The sequence below is a fragment of the Hyperolius riggenbachi genome, chromosome 11 (assembly GCF_040937935.1).
Source record: "Hyperolius riggenbachi isolate aHypRig1 chromosome 11, aHypRig1.pri, whole genome shotgun sequence".
NCBI classification, from domain to species: domain Eukaryota; kingdom Metazoa; phylum Chordata; class Amphibia; order Anura; family Hyperoliidae; genus Hyperolius; species Hyperolius riggenbachi.
This window is the reverse complement of record NC_090656.1, coordinates 82,037,781-82,055,857: the sequence shown is the minus strand read 5'-3', so window position 1 is coordinate 82,055,857 and position 18,077 is coordinate 82,037,781. Positions and strand designations below refer to the sequence as shown.

General features: G+C 43.1%; 1 protein-coding gene across 2 annotated transcripts in view; it reads right to left on the bottom strand.

Moving 5' to 3' along the window:
* Positions 1-18,077, bottom strand: part of NUP160 (nucleoporin 160) — a 106,187-nt gene that overhangs the window by 37,004 nt on the left and 51,106 nt on the right. For both annotated transcript variants that reach the window (XM_068261083.1, XM_068261084.1), the window contains exons 15-18: positions 10,482-10,647; positions 8,201-8,328; positions 4,022-4,185; positions 2,136-2,269 (exon numbers count right to left, since the gene is read on the bottom strand). In XM_068261083.1, coding sequence (XP_068117184.1) covers positions 2,136-2,269; positions 4,022-4,185; positions 8,201-8,328; positions 10,482-10,647 — 592 coding nt within the window. The remainder of the gene's footprint in view (positions 1-2,135; positions 2,270-4,021; positions 4,186-8,200; positions 8,329-10,481; positions 10,648-18,077) is intronic.

Here is an 18,077-nt window from a genome sequence, read left to right as displayed (position 1 = left end):
CCACACTTTTTTGGCTTGTGAGCTACTTTTAAAAATTAGCAAGTCAAAGTGATCTACCTATGTACAATTTTAGGAACACACTTGTATATACAGAATGTAAAATGTAGTGTGGTCGGGATCTACCATGAAGGCCTTCGCGATCTACCTAATGGGCACCCCTGCAATAGTGCTATCCCAAGGTGGGTTTGACAAATCATATTTGGACACAGAGGTAAGTTGTGTATACTATGACCAGCCTCTGTCCTTTCATTGCTCCTCTGGCCCAACCCCCATCCCACCCCCGGGTCTGCTGTCCCCCAATAACAAAAGCGCCAGACACGCAGATTGTCGTTAGTCTGATATTTACCTCATGCTGCCACTCCCCCCGCCTTCTGTATTGCGCGGCTCCCCGCCTGTGTCCCTTCCCTCCCCTCCTCTGTAGCTTACGGAGGCGGGGAAGGAAGGGACACAGGCAGGGAGCCGCACTATAGAGGAGGCAGGGGAGCGGCGGTGAGTGTCAGCATGAGGTAAATATCAGGCTAGCGACAATCTGCGTGTCGCTAGCCTGGCACTCTCGTTATTGGGGGACAGCAGAGTCCGGGGGGCTAGAGGGGCAATGAAAAGACACAGAGGCTGGTCACTGTATACACAACTTGCCTCTGTGTCCTAATATGATTTGTTAAACCCACCTCGGGTTCTCTTTGAACACATTTCAATGCCTGGCAGAAGCAACCTAAAACGGTGAAAAAAAAATCTTCTCAAGTCAATTCTACTCCACAATGCACGGCACTTTCAACAGAAATGTTTTTTTTTCTATCTATATTTAAAAGCATGTCCAAATGCAAGTGGAAAAAACTGTCCTGTCCAGAGATCAAGTGCAATAAATGAAAAACTGGGGAGTACTTTTACAGAGCACATCCTTGGGTTCTCTTTTCAATTAAATTCCAGCTTTAATCGTAATCGCATTTCTGTAATAAACAATGAGGTCATAACTCCTAAATTCCTGTGAGAATGCTTAGTGTGCTCACTTGCATGCATGGCTGATTCTTTTATGTGTATTCACTAGTCTAGACAGAGATCTATAGCTCAATCGCAGTAGTAACTAGTGTTGGGGCGCTACAAGTATGTAGCTACTCGTAACAGAAATTTAAATCAGTGCTGCCCGCTGCATAGCGGGGTTAACTTACCTATGCCGCCGTCTACAGCCGATGCGTTCCACCCACGGTACACGCAACCCCACCACTTCTGGGTAGTGGCATTACGTGGACCACGGGTGGAATGCATCGGGTATGGGCGATGCATAGGTAAGTTAGTCCAACCCGCGCCCCCCCCGAGCGTGGCAGCGCTATCTAATTTACATTTCAATTATAAGTAGCTACATACTTGTAGCGCCCAACAACAATCCATGAATCAGTGATGGATAGCTACCAGGAAGCATCACATGACCTGCGCTTCTAGCTGCAATCTAAGGTACTGGTGGTAATGTTACTGTTCGTTTCTCACACAACTGAAAGCTTGCTATAAAGCTAATCACATCGGTTTTTATCAGATTGGACCCTAGGGTCTCCTATGCATGGCACTCATACCCTGGGGTTACTTGTGTTAGACTCAGACAGCAGTTTAAACTTTTCATAATTGATTCATTATTGTAAGCTTTGAAATTAATCAAATGACAAATCGTACAAAACAAACAAACAAAAAAAAAAAAAAACAGAATTGTAATTTTTGTTTGAAACCACAAGTGCATGTTTGGAAAACATTCATACTACACAACTATGGTGTACTGTATACCTCTTCTCATTCACCCACCCATGAATACCTAGACAAATGGAGCGAAAGAGGTACCCAAAAAGCTGGGAGGAAGTAAATTGGGACATCTCCAATGGGCTCATCTGAAGACATTTTGGAAACAAAGGTCGTGTGACCAGCAATTTGGGGTTGGCGAAAAAGGTGTTTGGGGACTACTTATTTCTACAAATTAGTTTTTAACTTGTGCCTATGCATATATACAGTATTTTGGTTGACTCAGTTCCAAGATGCACACATTTTGTATTTAATATGCTTTTCATTATACATACATATTCATTTTGTATTTAGTATGTATTTAACGCGCATATAGCCACCCACACATATAAAGTGATGTAGCAAATACTCACAGTGTGTCCACAGGAACAGCAGAGGCCAGACACTGGCTTGCCCAGTGAGTGACATAGTAGGACAGGAGCAAATGTGCGGTGCGAGGTACGAGGTCTTGCTGGGTCTGCAATACATGGCCCGGTGCTGCAAATACCTGGTGGAGAAAACCGGGGAAGGTACTCAGTACAAAGCAAACCTGTGAATACATTATAAAAGCTGCCATTTGCTCCATGTATGGAGTGACAAGGAAAACAGAGTCATACTGTATTTGTTGCCGTATAAGATGCACTTTTTCTCCACAAAAAACGAGGAGAAAAAAAAAAAGTCCCTGTGTTTTATATGGCGAAAAGAGGGAACCCCTGACTTATGACCGCCCGCCAAAACATCAGGGATACTCCTTGCATTGTCCCATGTGTGCCTCTGTCTCCTCTCCCCCGTGTTTGTCTGCAACCCCGCTCTCCCCCCACCCCTGGGGTCTCCTGCTCTCCCTGTATAATTAGCAGTGTAGCGGGAGCATCTCTCACCTAATCCATGGCTTCCGTGGGGATTACAGACCTCTTCTCTCCTGTGCGGCTCTCCCTAGTGACGGTTTCTGCCGATGACGTGATCAGCAAAAGCCTACACCAAAGAAGCAGTGCAAGAGAGGAGAAGACTGCGATCCCTGCAGGAGCCATGGGTTAGGTGGGAGAAGCTTCGGCTACACTGCTAATTAGCCAGTACATTTTATATTCCTGACCGTCCTATATGGCGGCAAATACAGTCAATTGTGCCAGCCTCCTCCTGTCTCCAAGTTGCTCCCATTGGCTATCTGTCATCACCTCTAGTCATGTTTATATAATGTTAGAACAGAAATCACAAGAAAATCGCATAGCACCACGTTACAATTTCCTTGCGCTCCCATTGACTTTCACCCATATGCAAAAAAATACAAAATGCAGCATGCACTATGTTTGCATTAGGGAAAAATCAAATAGCATTAGTGGAAATGGGGGACTGCTGTTCACATTAAATTCCTGATGATCCCCAAATTGCTTGCGAACAGGCTTCCCGTTTTCCAATGAGAGACTGAAAAGTTTAATTAGAAATCTAAAAAGCACAAATAAAAAAAAAAAAAAAAACACACATTAGGCATGTCCTTGTCACTCATATCTAAAGTTGATTTTTAACACAGGTTTGCATTAACATGAACAGTGCCAGTTATTAGAGAGAACCAAAGGTGAAAATAAATTAATTAGATATTTTTATTTATCCTCCTATTCCTAAAGATTATCTTTTTTTAGATATCCTATGATTTCAGTTTATATTTAAACATTTACAAAGTAGCTTGAATATTTTATCATCTTTGTTCAATGGCAGTCTATTTAAAGGGATTCTTAATTAACTGAGAGGGATATGGATGTTCCCTTTTAAACTATATTAGTTGCTTGGCAGCCCTGCTGATCTCTTTGGCTGCAGTAGTGGCTGAGTCACACACCTGAAACAAGCATGCAGCTAATCCACTGACTTCAGTCAGAGGCTCAGAGCACCTGATCTGCATATGCTTGTTGAGGGGCTGTGGCTAAAAGTATTCGAGAAACAGGATCAGCAGTAGAGTCAGGCAACTGGTATTATTTTAATAGGAAAAATCCATATCCTTCTCCGTTTAGGTTCTCTTTAATGTCCCAGAGTTAAAGTACATGAACTATTAACCCTTTTCTATCTCTCCCCTACCCTCAGGAGTTGTACTCTGTCAGGAAAACCTTTATGGCTGTAATTTTCTTATCAGTGATGTTTTCTATATTCCCAACAAGGTACCAACAAGATAGAAGCTGTCAAAACAGCTGGGTTAATAATATATTTTGCCCTGTACATACACGTTTATCTCATGTCACCTCAGATATACTTAAACATGGCTTTCCTCACTTACTATATGTCCCATCCGTAACAGGAGGTGCTGAAGGATAAGCAAGTCCCGACAAATCATGAAGCGTGTGAGGGATATCTTGCACACGGCTTGACATACGATGCTGGCGGCTGTCGTACTGCCATACAGGCTAGCCAGGTTCATTCGTACATTCACAGGATGTTGTCCTATGAAAAGGGCACACATAAAAGATACAGGATTAAAGAGAACCTGAGGTGGGTTCTAAGAATCCAATTAGCACACAGAGGCTGGGTCTGCATATAATACCCAGCCTCTGTTGCTATACTGTTTGCCTCAGTCTCCTCCCTGTGCTCTGCTGTACTCCCATAAATCAATCGCCGTGCTGGCGACATGCAGCGTGTCGCCAGCCGGCTGTTTACAGTCTCTGCCGCTCCCCCGCCTCCTCCATACCGCCGCTCCCCGCCTCCTCCATTCCGCTGCTACCCGCCTGCGTCCCTTCCCTACCCGCTGATTGGAGGGAAGGGACGCAGGTGTGGAGCGGCGATATCGGAGGCGGGGGAGCGGCAGAGACTGACACTTTAGATGTAAACAGCCGGCTGGCGACACGCTGCATGTCGCCAGCACGGCAATTGATTTATGGGGGTACAGCAGAGCGCAGCGGGGAGACTGAGGCAAACAGTACAGCAACAGAGGCTGGGTATTATATGCAGACCCAGCCTCTGTGTGCTAATTGGATTCTTAGAACCCACCTCGGGTTCTCTTTAACGCTGGCTGCACACAAAGATTTCATGCAGATGTAACAATTTTCAATGCAATCTTCGCACAGTTGATCATAAGCAAAGTATCCTAAGTGACCCTTTGAAAATAGGATTGTTTATTATTTCCAAATTGGCAGACATTTTCAACACAAAAGATCTTTAAAACAAATTACATTAAAAAGAGATACTAGCGGTATCTCATCAGGAGGGGGAAAATGTAACAGTTTTCCAGTAGCATCTCCTTATAGTAAACTCCAAAGGGATCCGGCCAAGTAGTTTACTATATAAGAAATTGTATTACTAAAAAAAGAGCCCGAGGTGGGGACAGAAAATGAAATAAAAACTATGCTACCTGATCCGGGGGGCTAGGGGAATCAGGCAGCCGCCATCTCCACAGCTCTCTGTGACATGCAGTCTGCCACGTTCACTTTTGTGACCTCTGGGGTCACAATGCTGGAAGGAGAGCGAGAGATTCTCTCCCAGTATGCAGGGGAGCGGCCAGGGAGACACAGCTGCAAAATGGCAGCTGTGGAGAGCCTGCAAGCCTTTTTCTTTCAGGATGAGTGTTTATTAAGCATTTAGCCTGTGGGTGCAATGAAGTAATGTGGAGAATCCCCAGCATACATTTTGTTTTGCAATGACTTCATCTTCTCTGGTCTCATGCAAGGGAGAAACTAGCTGTGGTCAGGGTGGCCGAGAACATTCTGTCACCACACAGCCCCCTCCACACTTGGACTCAAGCAAGGAGTTATGCAGAGAGACAGTTAAGCATGCCTCCTCTGTGGCTTAATGAAGCCACATCCCCCCTGTGAGAGCTACTTGACTGGAAAAACCAGAGGACTGTATTAATCTTCCTGTTCAGGTTAGATTATCCTATTTGGTTACTGCTTATAGCTGGCAAAATATTAGCTATGCTTTCTTCTTACACCCTCTCCACTTGCACCATTAGAAAGGCCTCAGCGGCATCTCTGCACTACTTAGTACTTGCTGCGTATGGTGAAGCCTATTTTCCTTTTTCCATACTGGAGCCATCTTTATCGGGGGGCCACGTGACCATTCCAACTTTAGCTGTATGTGTGAGGAACAGGTGTGTGTGTGTGTGTGTGTGGTGTGTGTGGTGTGTGGTGTGTGGTGTGTGGTGTGTGTGTGTGTGGTGTGTGTGGTGTGTGTGGTGTGTGTGGTGTGTGTGGTGTGTGTGGTGTGTGTGTGTGTGTGTGTGTGTGTGTGTGTGTGTGTGTGTGTGTGTGTGTGTGTGTGTGTGTGTGTGTGTGTGTGTGTGTGTGTGTTCGATGTTAGATGCTTGAGCAATACTCGGCTAATGTCAGTGGTATTTGTTTACTACTCAGGCAGGCTATTGAGACCCCATCTATCTTATCACAGAGGTTTGTGTTTCTATGCCATGGGACCTGTACAATTATTCCAATTTTTTTTGTATTACTGTAAACAATGCATTTTATCATTATATGCTTGGGTTCTTTTGGTTAGAAACTAGCAGTCCTCTAACAAACTGTGAAGCAAAGTACTGCAATTCACGTGTTAAATACCGGCAAAGACTAGTAGGAGAAACAGGGGCGTTGCTAGCCCCAAAGATCAGTGGCATGTGCCCCGGATCTTTTCTGGGGTGCCTGGGATGTCCACCAGGCAGAGAAGATGCACCACAGCACCCACAGCAATCAGAATAGCACTACACCACAACCAGCATGGCACCACAGCACCCAACATGGTATTACAGCACCCAGCATGACCCATAAAGGCACCATAGCACCCAGCATGGTACAACAGAACATTGCAGTGGGGGGTACGCTGCTGATGCCATGTAGGTGCTGTCAAGCCTTTATGGGGGCATGCAGGGAGCTGTGGTTCTTCTATGGGGGCATGCTGGGAGTTGTGGTGTCTCAATGGGACACCCATAGGAGTGTGGGAAGTAGTCAACTAAAAGAGCATGTAATGCTATGGTGGTGGGGCTGGCAGTAGCCAGCTCACCCAGCAGAAAGCCAGATCAGCCAGCACAAAAGCTGCCTATTTATGTGATATGCTGCATTTTTTGGAGGGTGTTTTGCATTAATAGAGAAGAGAGCTTCATTCAACATTTTGCTGGGCAGGCCTACTTAGACGGCTGTTAAAGAGGAACTCCAGTGAAAATAATGTAATAAAAAAGTGCTTCATTTTTACAATAATTATGTATAAATGATTTAGTCAGTGTTTGCTCATTGTAAAATCTTTCCTCTCCCTGATTTACATTCTGACATTTATTACATGGTGACATTTTTACTGTGGGCAGGTTATGTAGCTGCTGCTAGCTGTTTTGGCTGTTGGAGACAGCTGTAAACAGCTATTTCCTGTCTGCGAACCTAGTTACATTGTGGCAAACTGTCAAAAGTACTGTGGTCCTAAGAGCTTCTTGTGGGAGGGGTTTCACCACAACATCAGTCATACAGCGCCCCCTGATGGTTGTTTGTGAAAAGCAGTAGATTTCTCATGTAAAAGGGGGTATCAGCTACTGATTGGGATAAAGTTAAATTCTTGGTTGGAGTTTCTCTTTAAAGAGACTCTGTAACATCAAAAACATCCCCTGGGGGGTACTCACCTCGGGTGGGGGAAGCCTCGGGATCCTAATGAGGCTTCCCACGCCGTCCTCTGTCCCACGGGGGTCTCGCTACAGCCCTCCGAACAGCCGGCGACAGACCCGGCTGTCAATTCAATATTTACCTTTGCTGGCTCCAGCGGGGGCGCTGTGGCTGCTTTCGGCTCTGAAGTAGACGGAAATACCCGATCTCAGTCGGGTCCGCTCTACTGCGCAGGCCCCTGAAACTTGCGCCTGCGCAGTAGAGCAGACCCGATGGCGATCGGGTATTTCCGCCTACTTCGGAGCCGACAGCCGTCAGAGCGCCTGCGCAGGAGCCGGGAAGGTAAATATTGACGTCATCTTGTACGGAGGGCTGCAGCGAGACCCCTGAAGGACGGAGGACGGCGTGGGAAGCCTCATTAGGGTCCTAAGGGCTTCCCCCACCCGAGGTGAGTACCCCCCAGGGGACGTTTTGACGTTACAGATTCTCATGTAAATTTGGCTCCACCCATGTCCATGCCCACATTGTGGTGTATGGCCACACCCATTTCTTCAGCTAAAGTGCCCAAAAGTGCCCTGGATCTCTTAAGATCCTAGCAACGCCTGTGAGGAGAAATGTACAGGAAATAAGGAATAACACATTTTTGTGAATTGTGCCACCTGTAAAGTTACTTTAGTTCCATTCAAAGTAAAAATCTTTTTACTCTGTCTTCCACATGAAGGCTTAACACAATTTATACTAGAAGGACCTCTGTCTTGTACAACGTATTCAATACTTAGAAGATATGACTTGAAACAACAATGTAAAGCAAACATTTCTGAGCCTCAGAATACAAAATTCTGACACACGCTATGATTACTCTGGTGGGGTTTGCAGTGTACAATTATAAAACCAACCAAGATCCATGCTCTGATCGATGTCCACAGACGTCTCATAATCCATCTCCCGAAGCAAATAATTAATAGCCTGAAAGGGATTTCTGATGTCTTGTAGTTTATTATGAATATCTTCCAGAACATTCTCTCTACAGAGGAAAAAAATAAAAATGAAGATCAGTGTCCAGAACCATTAAAGCAATCCACTCTCCACCTCTGTAATGGTAAAGAGTCAAAATGGCTGGAGAGCTCAACACCCAAAGTGCTTCCAAAGCAGAAGCACATGCCGCAATTGTGCTTTAATACCGGACTTTTATATGGTAAAATCAACGTACTTAGATAAAACACAAATTTATGACTGAATACATTCTCTTATTAAAAAAAAATCATAAAAATTCCATACAATATGCTCATACATATAACTTGTTTGTACATCAAATTACATGTATAATCAATGCATCATGTCCAGGTGTAGATACTAATGCCTGACAGACTTTTCACACCCCTACTGCCCCTTCCTCAGAGGCCTATGATGAGATATACCCATCATAAAAACATTAGTGAAAACATCCCACCTATAAATCGCTATCAAACAAAATGTAAACACATTTGCAAAAACAGATGTATTGTATATACTCAAGTATAAGTCTAGAAATTTAGGTTGAATTATACACGAGTCACGGGCAACACTGAGCACATTTGAGTAATGTGTATGTGACATTCCCATTTGCAGCAATTTACCCCTGTGGTAAGTGATACTTTGAGGAAAGGAAATTCCAAGAAAACACAGGTGTGAAAGTTCTGGCCACAACAATTAACAAGGAAAGGGCTATAGCAGTAGAGACCCCATGACGTCACGTACACCACGTGACCCACGCCGTGGAGCACACCGGAAGCCGACCTGGCAAGCTCAGCTTCTTCACCGATGGACACCGGGAGATGCAGGAGCTGCTACGAGGGCACAGATAGACTGCCAAGAGCTGGAAGAAGCCCCAGGTAAGTGCGGTTTGTTTTATATTTCCAGCGTGGATCTTCCCTTTAAGGGACAGGAGGGGATAATGGCTGCAATACTGTATGCAGTGCAGTAATTAACCCCTCCTGAGCCCCAAGTGCAGTTATTAACTTTGCTAGGTAGACTAATACTTGAGTCAATAAAAAGTACCAGCTTAAGAGGTTTAAATATTGGAGTCGTCTTACACACGAGGTCGACTTGTAATTACGTATATACGGTATTCATATTTTGTTTCATAGTGATTTACAGGTGGGATCTTTTTTACAACAGTATGGTCATAGACCTCTGAGGAGGCAACAGTGCGGTTGCGATACATCAGGCATCACTATCGGTGTTAAGTAGTTCATAACTGGGTTAGATGCATAGATAATATGTGCAATTTAGTGTAAAAACAAGTATTGATGTGAATATTTCATAGATGTAACAAAAGTCCTACTTTATCAGTGCAGCCATATGTGTATTTCATACATAGATTTTTTTTTAATTTCAAGAAAGCCCCTTATTTGTTAGCCCCCGGTATGGGGCCTTCTCCCTGTAATGTAACACTCCAGAGGTGTGGCACCCATGGATGGAAACATCAGACGATATAGTCTATGCTATTTCTGATGTCCCTGTGGATCGCACTGTGTTTTCAAAACCACTGATAAAATCACAGGCATGGAAACGAGGTTTCAGGGCCCTTTTCCACTACAAAACGCACGCATTTGCGTTTTTTCCACATTTTGATGTGCGTTTGCGTTTTCCTGAATGGCAAGTGGCAAGGGTTGTCTTGAAAATAGATACTAGTGGTTAAATCAATACAAAACGCATGTCTATGTGTTTTTCATGCATTCCTATACTTTACATTGAAAGGCAAAACACATCATAATCGCGCAGACATGCGTTCACGTTTTTAAAAAAAAAATCAGAATGCAGCAGTGGAAAAGGCCACCCAAGATTCTTATTTTAAACAGGCTACATTTCAGTATCAGCAAACGCATGCGTTTTGCGTTTTTGCCAGAAACGCAGCTATTGGAAAAGGGCCCTTACTGTGTAAAATTCTGTAGGAAACGTCAGCGAAACAAAGTACACAATTAATAGTTATTATCAATGTAGGCATAGTGGAACATCCTATACTGTATATGCCAGAGGTCACCGTATATTGCTCCTATTTTAACCACACATAAATATAAGTATACCAACACTTTAAGGATTTATGCCATTGACAAATTCTAAATTCATCCGATTATTTTGAAATACGGTCAAAGCATTAACAAAGGTAAAAAAAAAAAAAAAAAAATTCAGGCTTACAAATCGTTGGCAATCATTTCTCTTAAGATATTTCCGGCCACTTTCTCCGGTGGTATCTGATTGCAGCAGGCCGACTGCATCATGTACGCCATTTCAACAGAAATGGAATCGCCAATCAGTCGTAAGCAATGCATGAGAAAAATTGTGTCACTAGCAATCTCTCCATCTGCAAAATATAGATAAAATTACTTTATGCTGTACAATAAAAACATGAAGACATAAATGATGTGTAACACAAATGATGCAGAATGAACATGTAAATGATGTACAATAAACACATGGGACATAGGGCCACACATCTCATATCAGGATATTCATGAGGCTTTGTCCATAGATTTTGGTATAAAAGAGTTAAAGCTTTAGGAAGGGTCCAGAAAGAGAGGCAGGGCAGCACTCAAATGACCAGGATGTGCAGGGATTCACCTGTCACGGAAACTTAAAGAGACGCTGTAACAAAATTTTCAGACTTTTTTCTTCTATCCTATAAGTTCCTATACCTGTTCTAATGTGGTCTGTCTTACTGCAGCCTTTCCTAGTTGCACAGTGGCTGTATTATCTCTGTTATATAATCTAATCTTTTTTGCTTTCTCAGCTTTCTCGGTTTAGGCAGGAATGTGCTGCTCTGCTGTAATAGGTAGAAGTTATACACACCCTCTCCACGCCCCCTCCAGGCTCTGTATGAGTCACAGACTGAGCTTCTCTTAGCCTATCACATGCTGGTTACCAGCCATGTTTTTTGTTTGTGAACACTGCCTAAAACTGGCAATTACAAGCCAGGATTGCAGCAGGGAGTGGCAGAAACAGCACAGAGGGGCCCAGGAGAACATAATGAATAGAATGGTATGCATTTTATTGTAAGAATTTTAGAGTACAGATTCTCTTTAAAGCGGAACTGGGAAAAAAAAAGGGTTTTACTTACCTGGGGCTTCTGCCAGCCCCTTGCAGCCTTCCTGTCCCGCGCCGGTCCTCCACGATCCTCTTTTCACCCACCACCAGTGACTTGCAAGTCAACGGCAACTGTGCATGCGCGCCCGAGCCATGCGTTGCTTTCATCGCGTTCCAGCCACAATAGCGTCCTGCGCTAGTGCTGTGTGCCATGAACAAGATCCAGGGAGGCTCGAAACAGTGGGCTGTAGCATGTTTATGTGATTTTTGTACTATTTTTGCATTGAACGAAATAGAGCGTTTATGTAAAAGAGCTGTGCGGGCTTGGTGTGGATAAAGCTTTAGGAGAAATTCCATTTTCATTCACAAATTATACTATGCATCCTTAAAGAGAACCCGAGGTGTGTTTAAAGAATGTTATCTGTATACAGAGGTTGGATCTGCCTATACAGCCCAGCCTCTGTTGCTATCCCAAACCCCACTAAGGTCCCCCTGCACTCTGCAATCCCTCATAAATCACAGCCGTGCTGTGAGGCTGTGTTTACATCTGTAGTGTCAGTCTCAGCTGCTCCCCCGCCTCCTGCATAGCTCCGGTCCCTGCCCCCGTCCCTTCTCTCGTCACAGTTGGCGCTGGGCCCGATTATTGATACAGCTTCGTGCATCTCCAAATTGATTGCCTGATGAAGCGGGCTTTTGACCCATGAAACGCGTTGTTTGCCTGGAGATCTCATAATAAATTATATTGTTTATATATAACGACTCATTGGCTGGTCATTATATACCTGAGAGTGGTAACCACCAACATCCCTCCTTTTAAACTGTTTTTAATAATTTTACTCTAAATTTGGCGCCTCTGTTATCACACATCATTCATTGATCTAGTCCACCCTTGGTGGAGGGGTACATCCCCATTTTCTCCTGTCTACAGAGAGCGACTTCTTAATACCTGAGTGGGGTCAGGTTACAATTCTCCCCACCCGCACTTCCAGTGGTTACCTTAGTGGTGACCCAGACTTGTGAGTATATTACTTGTCGTTGTTTTGTCTTTTACCATTTTTATCCAGACGTACTGCACTATATTGGGCTCTCGGTTTCATATCTTTACATTTTTCCAAGCATGGACAGCTCTCTAACTCAGACCACAGATTTTCAATTATATTCAGGTCTTGGGACTGAGGTGGCCATTCCAGTAGTTTTTGTAAAGTGTGCAAAATGGTTGAACGATGCACAGCCCCAACTGGTGCCCGGCACCCCCACACCACCATCATACATGCCGACAGATGGACGCACTCTGTTGGCATGTTGCCAGTACTGACAAGCCATATGGATTCACTGCACAAAACAATAAGGACGGAAGGTGCCCGGTGTCTCTCTTTTTTGATGACAATGAATGATGCACAGTGCCTCCATCTGCAGCAAGATGATGTTGTAGGTCTTTGGTGCTGGTCTGTGGGTTGACTGACTGTTCTCACCATTTGTCGCTTCTGTCTATCTGAGACTCTTCTTGATCTGCCACTTCGAACCTTAACTTGAACTGAGTATGTGAACTTCCATTTCCTCAATATGTTCAAAACTGTAGAAACTGACAGCTGAAATCTCTGAGACAGCTTTCTGTATCCTTCCCCTAAACCATGATGGTGAACAATCTTTGTTTTTAGGTCATTTGAGAGTTGTTTTGAGACCCCATGTTGCTACTTTTCAGAGAAAATTAAAAGGAGGGAAACTTACAACTGACCCCCTTAAATACTCTCTCTCATAACTGTAGTCAACTGTGTATGTAGGTCAGGGGTCACTGAGCTTACCAAGCCAATTTGAGTTCTACTAGTTCTAAATGTTTTGGAATCAATAGAATGACAACAGTGCCCAAATGTATGCACCGGCCTAATTTTATTTAAACAATTATTGCACACTTTCTGTAAATCAAATAAACTTCATTTCACTTCTCAAATATCACTGTGTATGTCTCCTATATGATATATTTAACTGACATTTTTTATCGTAACAACCAATGATTTATACAGGAAAATCATGATGATTAACAAGATTGCTCAAACTTTTGCATCCCACTGTATGTAGTGTATTGCTACAGTATTTAAATTACCATTTCAGCTCATCCATAAATCCTGGAAAAAGTGTTAAACTGTTATTCCAGCCACATAGAAAAATATTACATACCACTAATATGCAAAGGTTTTTGTAATGTTGGGTTAGTAAAATTACTGTTTCAGTTCACCCTACAATCAGTTCATCCTAACTCCAAGAAAGAAAGTCAGGTAGCTTATACCTAAATAGTAGGTCAGCAATCATAACCTTCATATTTCTGATGATACGGATTTACTTTAACCACTTCCTGAGAATAGAAGTTTATAGATGTCCAATTTGTGCACCTTTAGGGCTAATTCACAGTGCTCAATTGTGTTGCAGAACAATTCTGCATGTCAACTCAGTGAATGTATATTCTATGGACCTGTTCACATCTCTGTGTTGTAATGGAACGCGTTATTCTCACTCACTGCACACAGGCTCTGAATTAACGTCAATGTCCAGTCTCCATTGCAGTTAACACACATTTTAACGCGTGGGTTATGCATCGTACCATTGTGAATCCAGCCCAAGTGCAAATAGGGCATATATTTCTAAAACCTTAACTATCCCGCTAAAGGGCACACTCATGCATGCGCCCATTTGAACTCTTCAGCCCATGGCATGAATTGGTTAAAATACAAGTGACTCTACTGCTCCCATAACAGCAGTCAACTTTGGACAAAATATTTGGGAATGTTTCCCTTATTTCTGAACTTGTTGTGTGGGAAAACAAGTCTGAACTGAGCGGTTTTAGAACAGTAAATTGTATTTCTAAGCAATCTGAGTACTGAACGAACTGTGCTCTGAATAAGCGAAGCAAATAAAAGCAGCCATAGGCCAGAATTACGGCTAAATCAGCGCTCAGACAGTAATTTGGGTGACATCAAAAGACGGAGCCCAAATTACTATAAATGCATTGTAATTGAGCCACCTGCAATAGCCGAATTACGTATTTCCACTGTGTCCACGGCGACTTGGAGGGGGAATAATAATTAACACCGCCGGGACTTTTGGCTTTACCCTGAGCCCAAATATACAGGCAGCTTAATTATAGGTATGCCTAGATAAGTGCCACGCACAACTCTGCATTTATCTACTCTGAAAAAATGGCAACCATCGGGTGACCCACATTTAAAACATTTCAAAGACCACCTAAATTCAAATCAGAACTAGGCAAATTCAGATAGAAATTAGTATGATAAGCAAATAACTGTGTAAAAGTAAAGTGGTAGACTGCTAATTCATGTTCATATGTGCTTGCTGCTGCAGCTGGTGTGACTGACACAAAGCAGGACGAAAAACGGATGCCAGGCTTTATTTCCTACAATCTGCATTACACTAGATACAATGTGCCTACATGTGGAGGTGGAAAATGTAGTTCACAAAAGTAGGCAAGCAATTTTAAGATCTCAACTTTGATTACAAGTAATATCAAGCAGGAGTGGTCTTAAAAGTGCATTTCCACTTTTGTTAAAGAAAATTCCTACAGCACACATCAGTAATACACAAGTAATTTTGTAATTTAACCTTAGATATCCAAAATCATTTTTACATTTCAGTTTTCTGACTGAATGTTTAGGATGTTAAAAACCTGCACACCGATTAGTAATCTTTGTTTAAACATAATGCTTTTTTAGCGAGCTTTGTAAAATTCAGACTGCTCAGTAATCCCCCCCCCGCCCCCCCACCCCCCACCACCACCACCTTTCTGCATGTGTAAATAGCTAAACACAACTGAATGGATCAAAACAAGAATCTTATTCTCTAAGCTATATACAATATAGGATACCACTATGTATATATGTCTTGACTGAGCTTTTCGAGTCCATGTTTATACCTTGACTTTGTACACATAATTCTCACTTTCCAGTGGGATATTTTTTTTTTTAACAGGTAATTTTTATTGATTTTGTTAAAGTTTACACAACCAAGAGAAAGAGTAATAGACGGTGCAAGCATACTTCCTCCATAATAACAGTTACAACATCGTATTATGCATAGTAGTATAATGCACTGGACTATAATATAACATGGTATTCAGCCAGTGGTAAGTATGACAATATAGTCCCAGTAACACATATCAAGCACAAATATCAGCGAGCGGGAGAAGCAGCTCGCACTGAAAGGAGAAGACAGAGGCGGGCCTTGATTGAGGAGCTTCTGCAGATGCTTGGCCCGTAAGGAAGAAAGAGAGGAAGAGAGGAAAAGAGAATGAAAATAAAGTTTGCCCGCCCATCCCCAGCCCACCACCCACCCCGCCCCCAACCCACCCAAGAGTTATTTAGTCAGTAATAGGAATAAATTTGTCATTAGTAGGATCTAGGATCCTATCCTCCCATACACCCCACACTTTATTAAATTTTTTTGGACATTTCCTATTTAAATAGGTAGTTCTATATAGTGGTAAAGCACTATTAATTGATTTGGCCCAAGTGCCAACCGTTGGAATGGAGGCCTTTTTCCAAAACTTTAATATTTCTTTCCTTGCTTGAAAGCATAATATTTTAAGCAGTATTTGCTTATGTCTCGAAATATTGACCGTTTCTAGTTTGCCCAGGAGTAATAAAATCATGTCCATAGGGACATCAATAGAGCATTGATGATTGAGAGTATGTTTTTCCAGAAAGGAATAATTGTGGGGCAGGACCAGAATATGTGGACAAAATCTCCCCTGTGTACCACACATCTCCAGCAGCTGTCAGAATGGGTAGGATTCATCCTGTGTAGTCGTGCAGGGGTAAGGTATATCCTATGTAGGAATTTTATTTGAATAAGTTGGTCACTTGCGGATATCACTGTTGAGGGGAGTTCCTCTAAGATTATATCCCATTCCTTATCGCTAAGGGAGGGGATGTCAGCCCTCCACTTCCGGTAGCATTTTACCAATTTAGGGTTGTTAGCGTCTGATAATTCTGCGTAAATGACAGAAAGGGTCTTTGGAAGATTTTCGGTCAATAGGAGTTTTTCTATCTTATCCGTTTGCAGATCTGGTGGCTGAGAGCCAAAAATGTGATCTGTACGCGTGGTGGAGCTGCAAATATCGGAATAAGTATTTATTTGGGAGATCGCATTGGGCCATAAGTGTATTAAAGGTATGTATAGATTTTTCATGCTGTATGTGAGATATGTTTTTATACCATATCTTGCCCATATGATTGGGTCAGGAATGGTAGTAAAGTGCTGAAGAGAAGGGTTGCCCCAAAGAGGCGTGAAAGGAGAGATTGTGCCAGGAGCTATGAAGGAGGTTCTAGCTGCTTTCCATGCCTTCCATGTAGTTGTCATGAGTAGCGTAGTTTGGGGGTTGGCTTTAGGGCCCCTGTAGGGTAAATTAGTAAGCTGTTCGTAGGAGCCCTATATTGCCGCCTCTGCATTCACTGCTGGGTTTGTGACTTCTTGCGAAAACCACCATCTAATAGTGACAAGAAGAGAGGCCCAATAGTATTTTTGGAGATGCGGAAGGGCCAGTCCACCTCTAGATTTAGGGAGCTGCAGTACATCTAGTGCTATTCGGGGTTGCTTTCCTGCCCAGATAAAAGTAAGAATAATTTTGTCAATTTTCTTAAAGAGGGCAGAGGGGAGCCAGACAGGGCATTGGCGGAAGAGGTATGTAAACTTAGGTAGGAAAATCATTTTAAGAAGGTTAATCCTTCCTATCAGTGTGAGTGGAAGTTTGTTCCAAACTGCGCACCTGGATTCAAGTTGGTGAATGACCGGATCTATGTTAAGGTTCTGGTATGTGGTGAGGTCACTGGTCACTTGAATTCCTAAGTACTTGAATTGGTTTACTGTTGATAGCGGAGAGTTTAGTCTAAGTGGTGGGTTGGGTGCAGCATCTATAGGGAACAGTAGTTATTTATCCCAGTTGATTTTAATACCGGACATATCTCCGAATTTCTCAAACAGAAGGAGTGCTGCATCCAAAGAGGAATGGGGGTCATTTAGGTAGAGAAGTACGTCATCTGCATAAAGAGATATTTTCTCGTGTAGGTTGCCAATCGATAGTCCCCTCACCAGGGTGCATTGTCTAGTCTTAGCTGCAATAGGCTCCATGGCCAATGCAAATAGGCCTGGTGACAGGGGGCAGCCCTGTCTGGTACCCCTCCGCAGATAGAAGAACTGCGAAATTGTGTTCCCTGTTTTGATTTTAGCTTTGGGGGAATCGTAGAGTAATTGGATCCACTTAATGAAGTTGGTACCAAACCCGAATCTACGTAGCACCGCCCACAAATAATCCCATTCAACTGAATCGAAAGCTTTTTCAGCGTCTAGTGACGCTATTACTCTCTGGCCCACATTAGAGTGAGAGGCGACAATATTGGTCAGCAGCCTACGAATGTTGATGTCAGTGCCTTTACCAGGCATAAAGCCTGACTGGTCATGGTGTATCAGCTTGAGGATATGTAAATGTAGTCTAGTGGCTAGAATTTTGGCTAGAATCTTTGCGTCCGTGTTCAGGAGGGAGATTGGCCTGTATGAGGAGCATTTACTGGGGTCTTTCCCTGGTTTGGGAATTACTATTATTAGGGCTTGTGTCATAGAAGGTGGTAGGGAGTTCGTCTCGAATGAACGTTGGAGTGTAGTTTTTAGTTTAGGAGCTATTAGTTTAGAGTACTGCTTGTAATATTC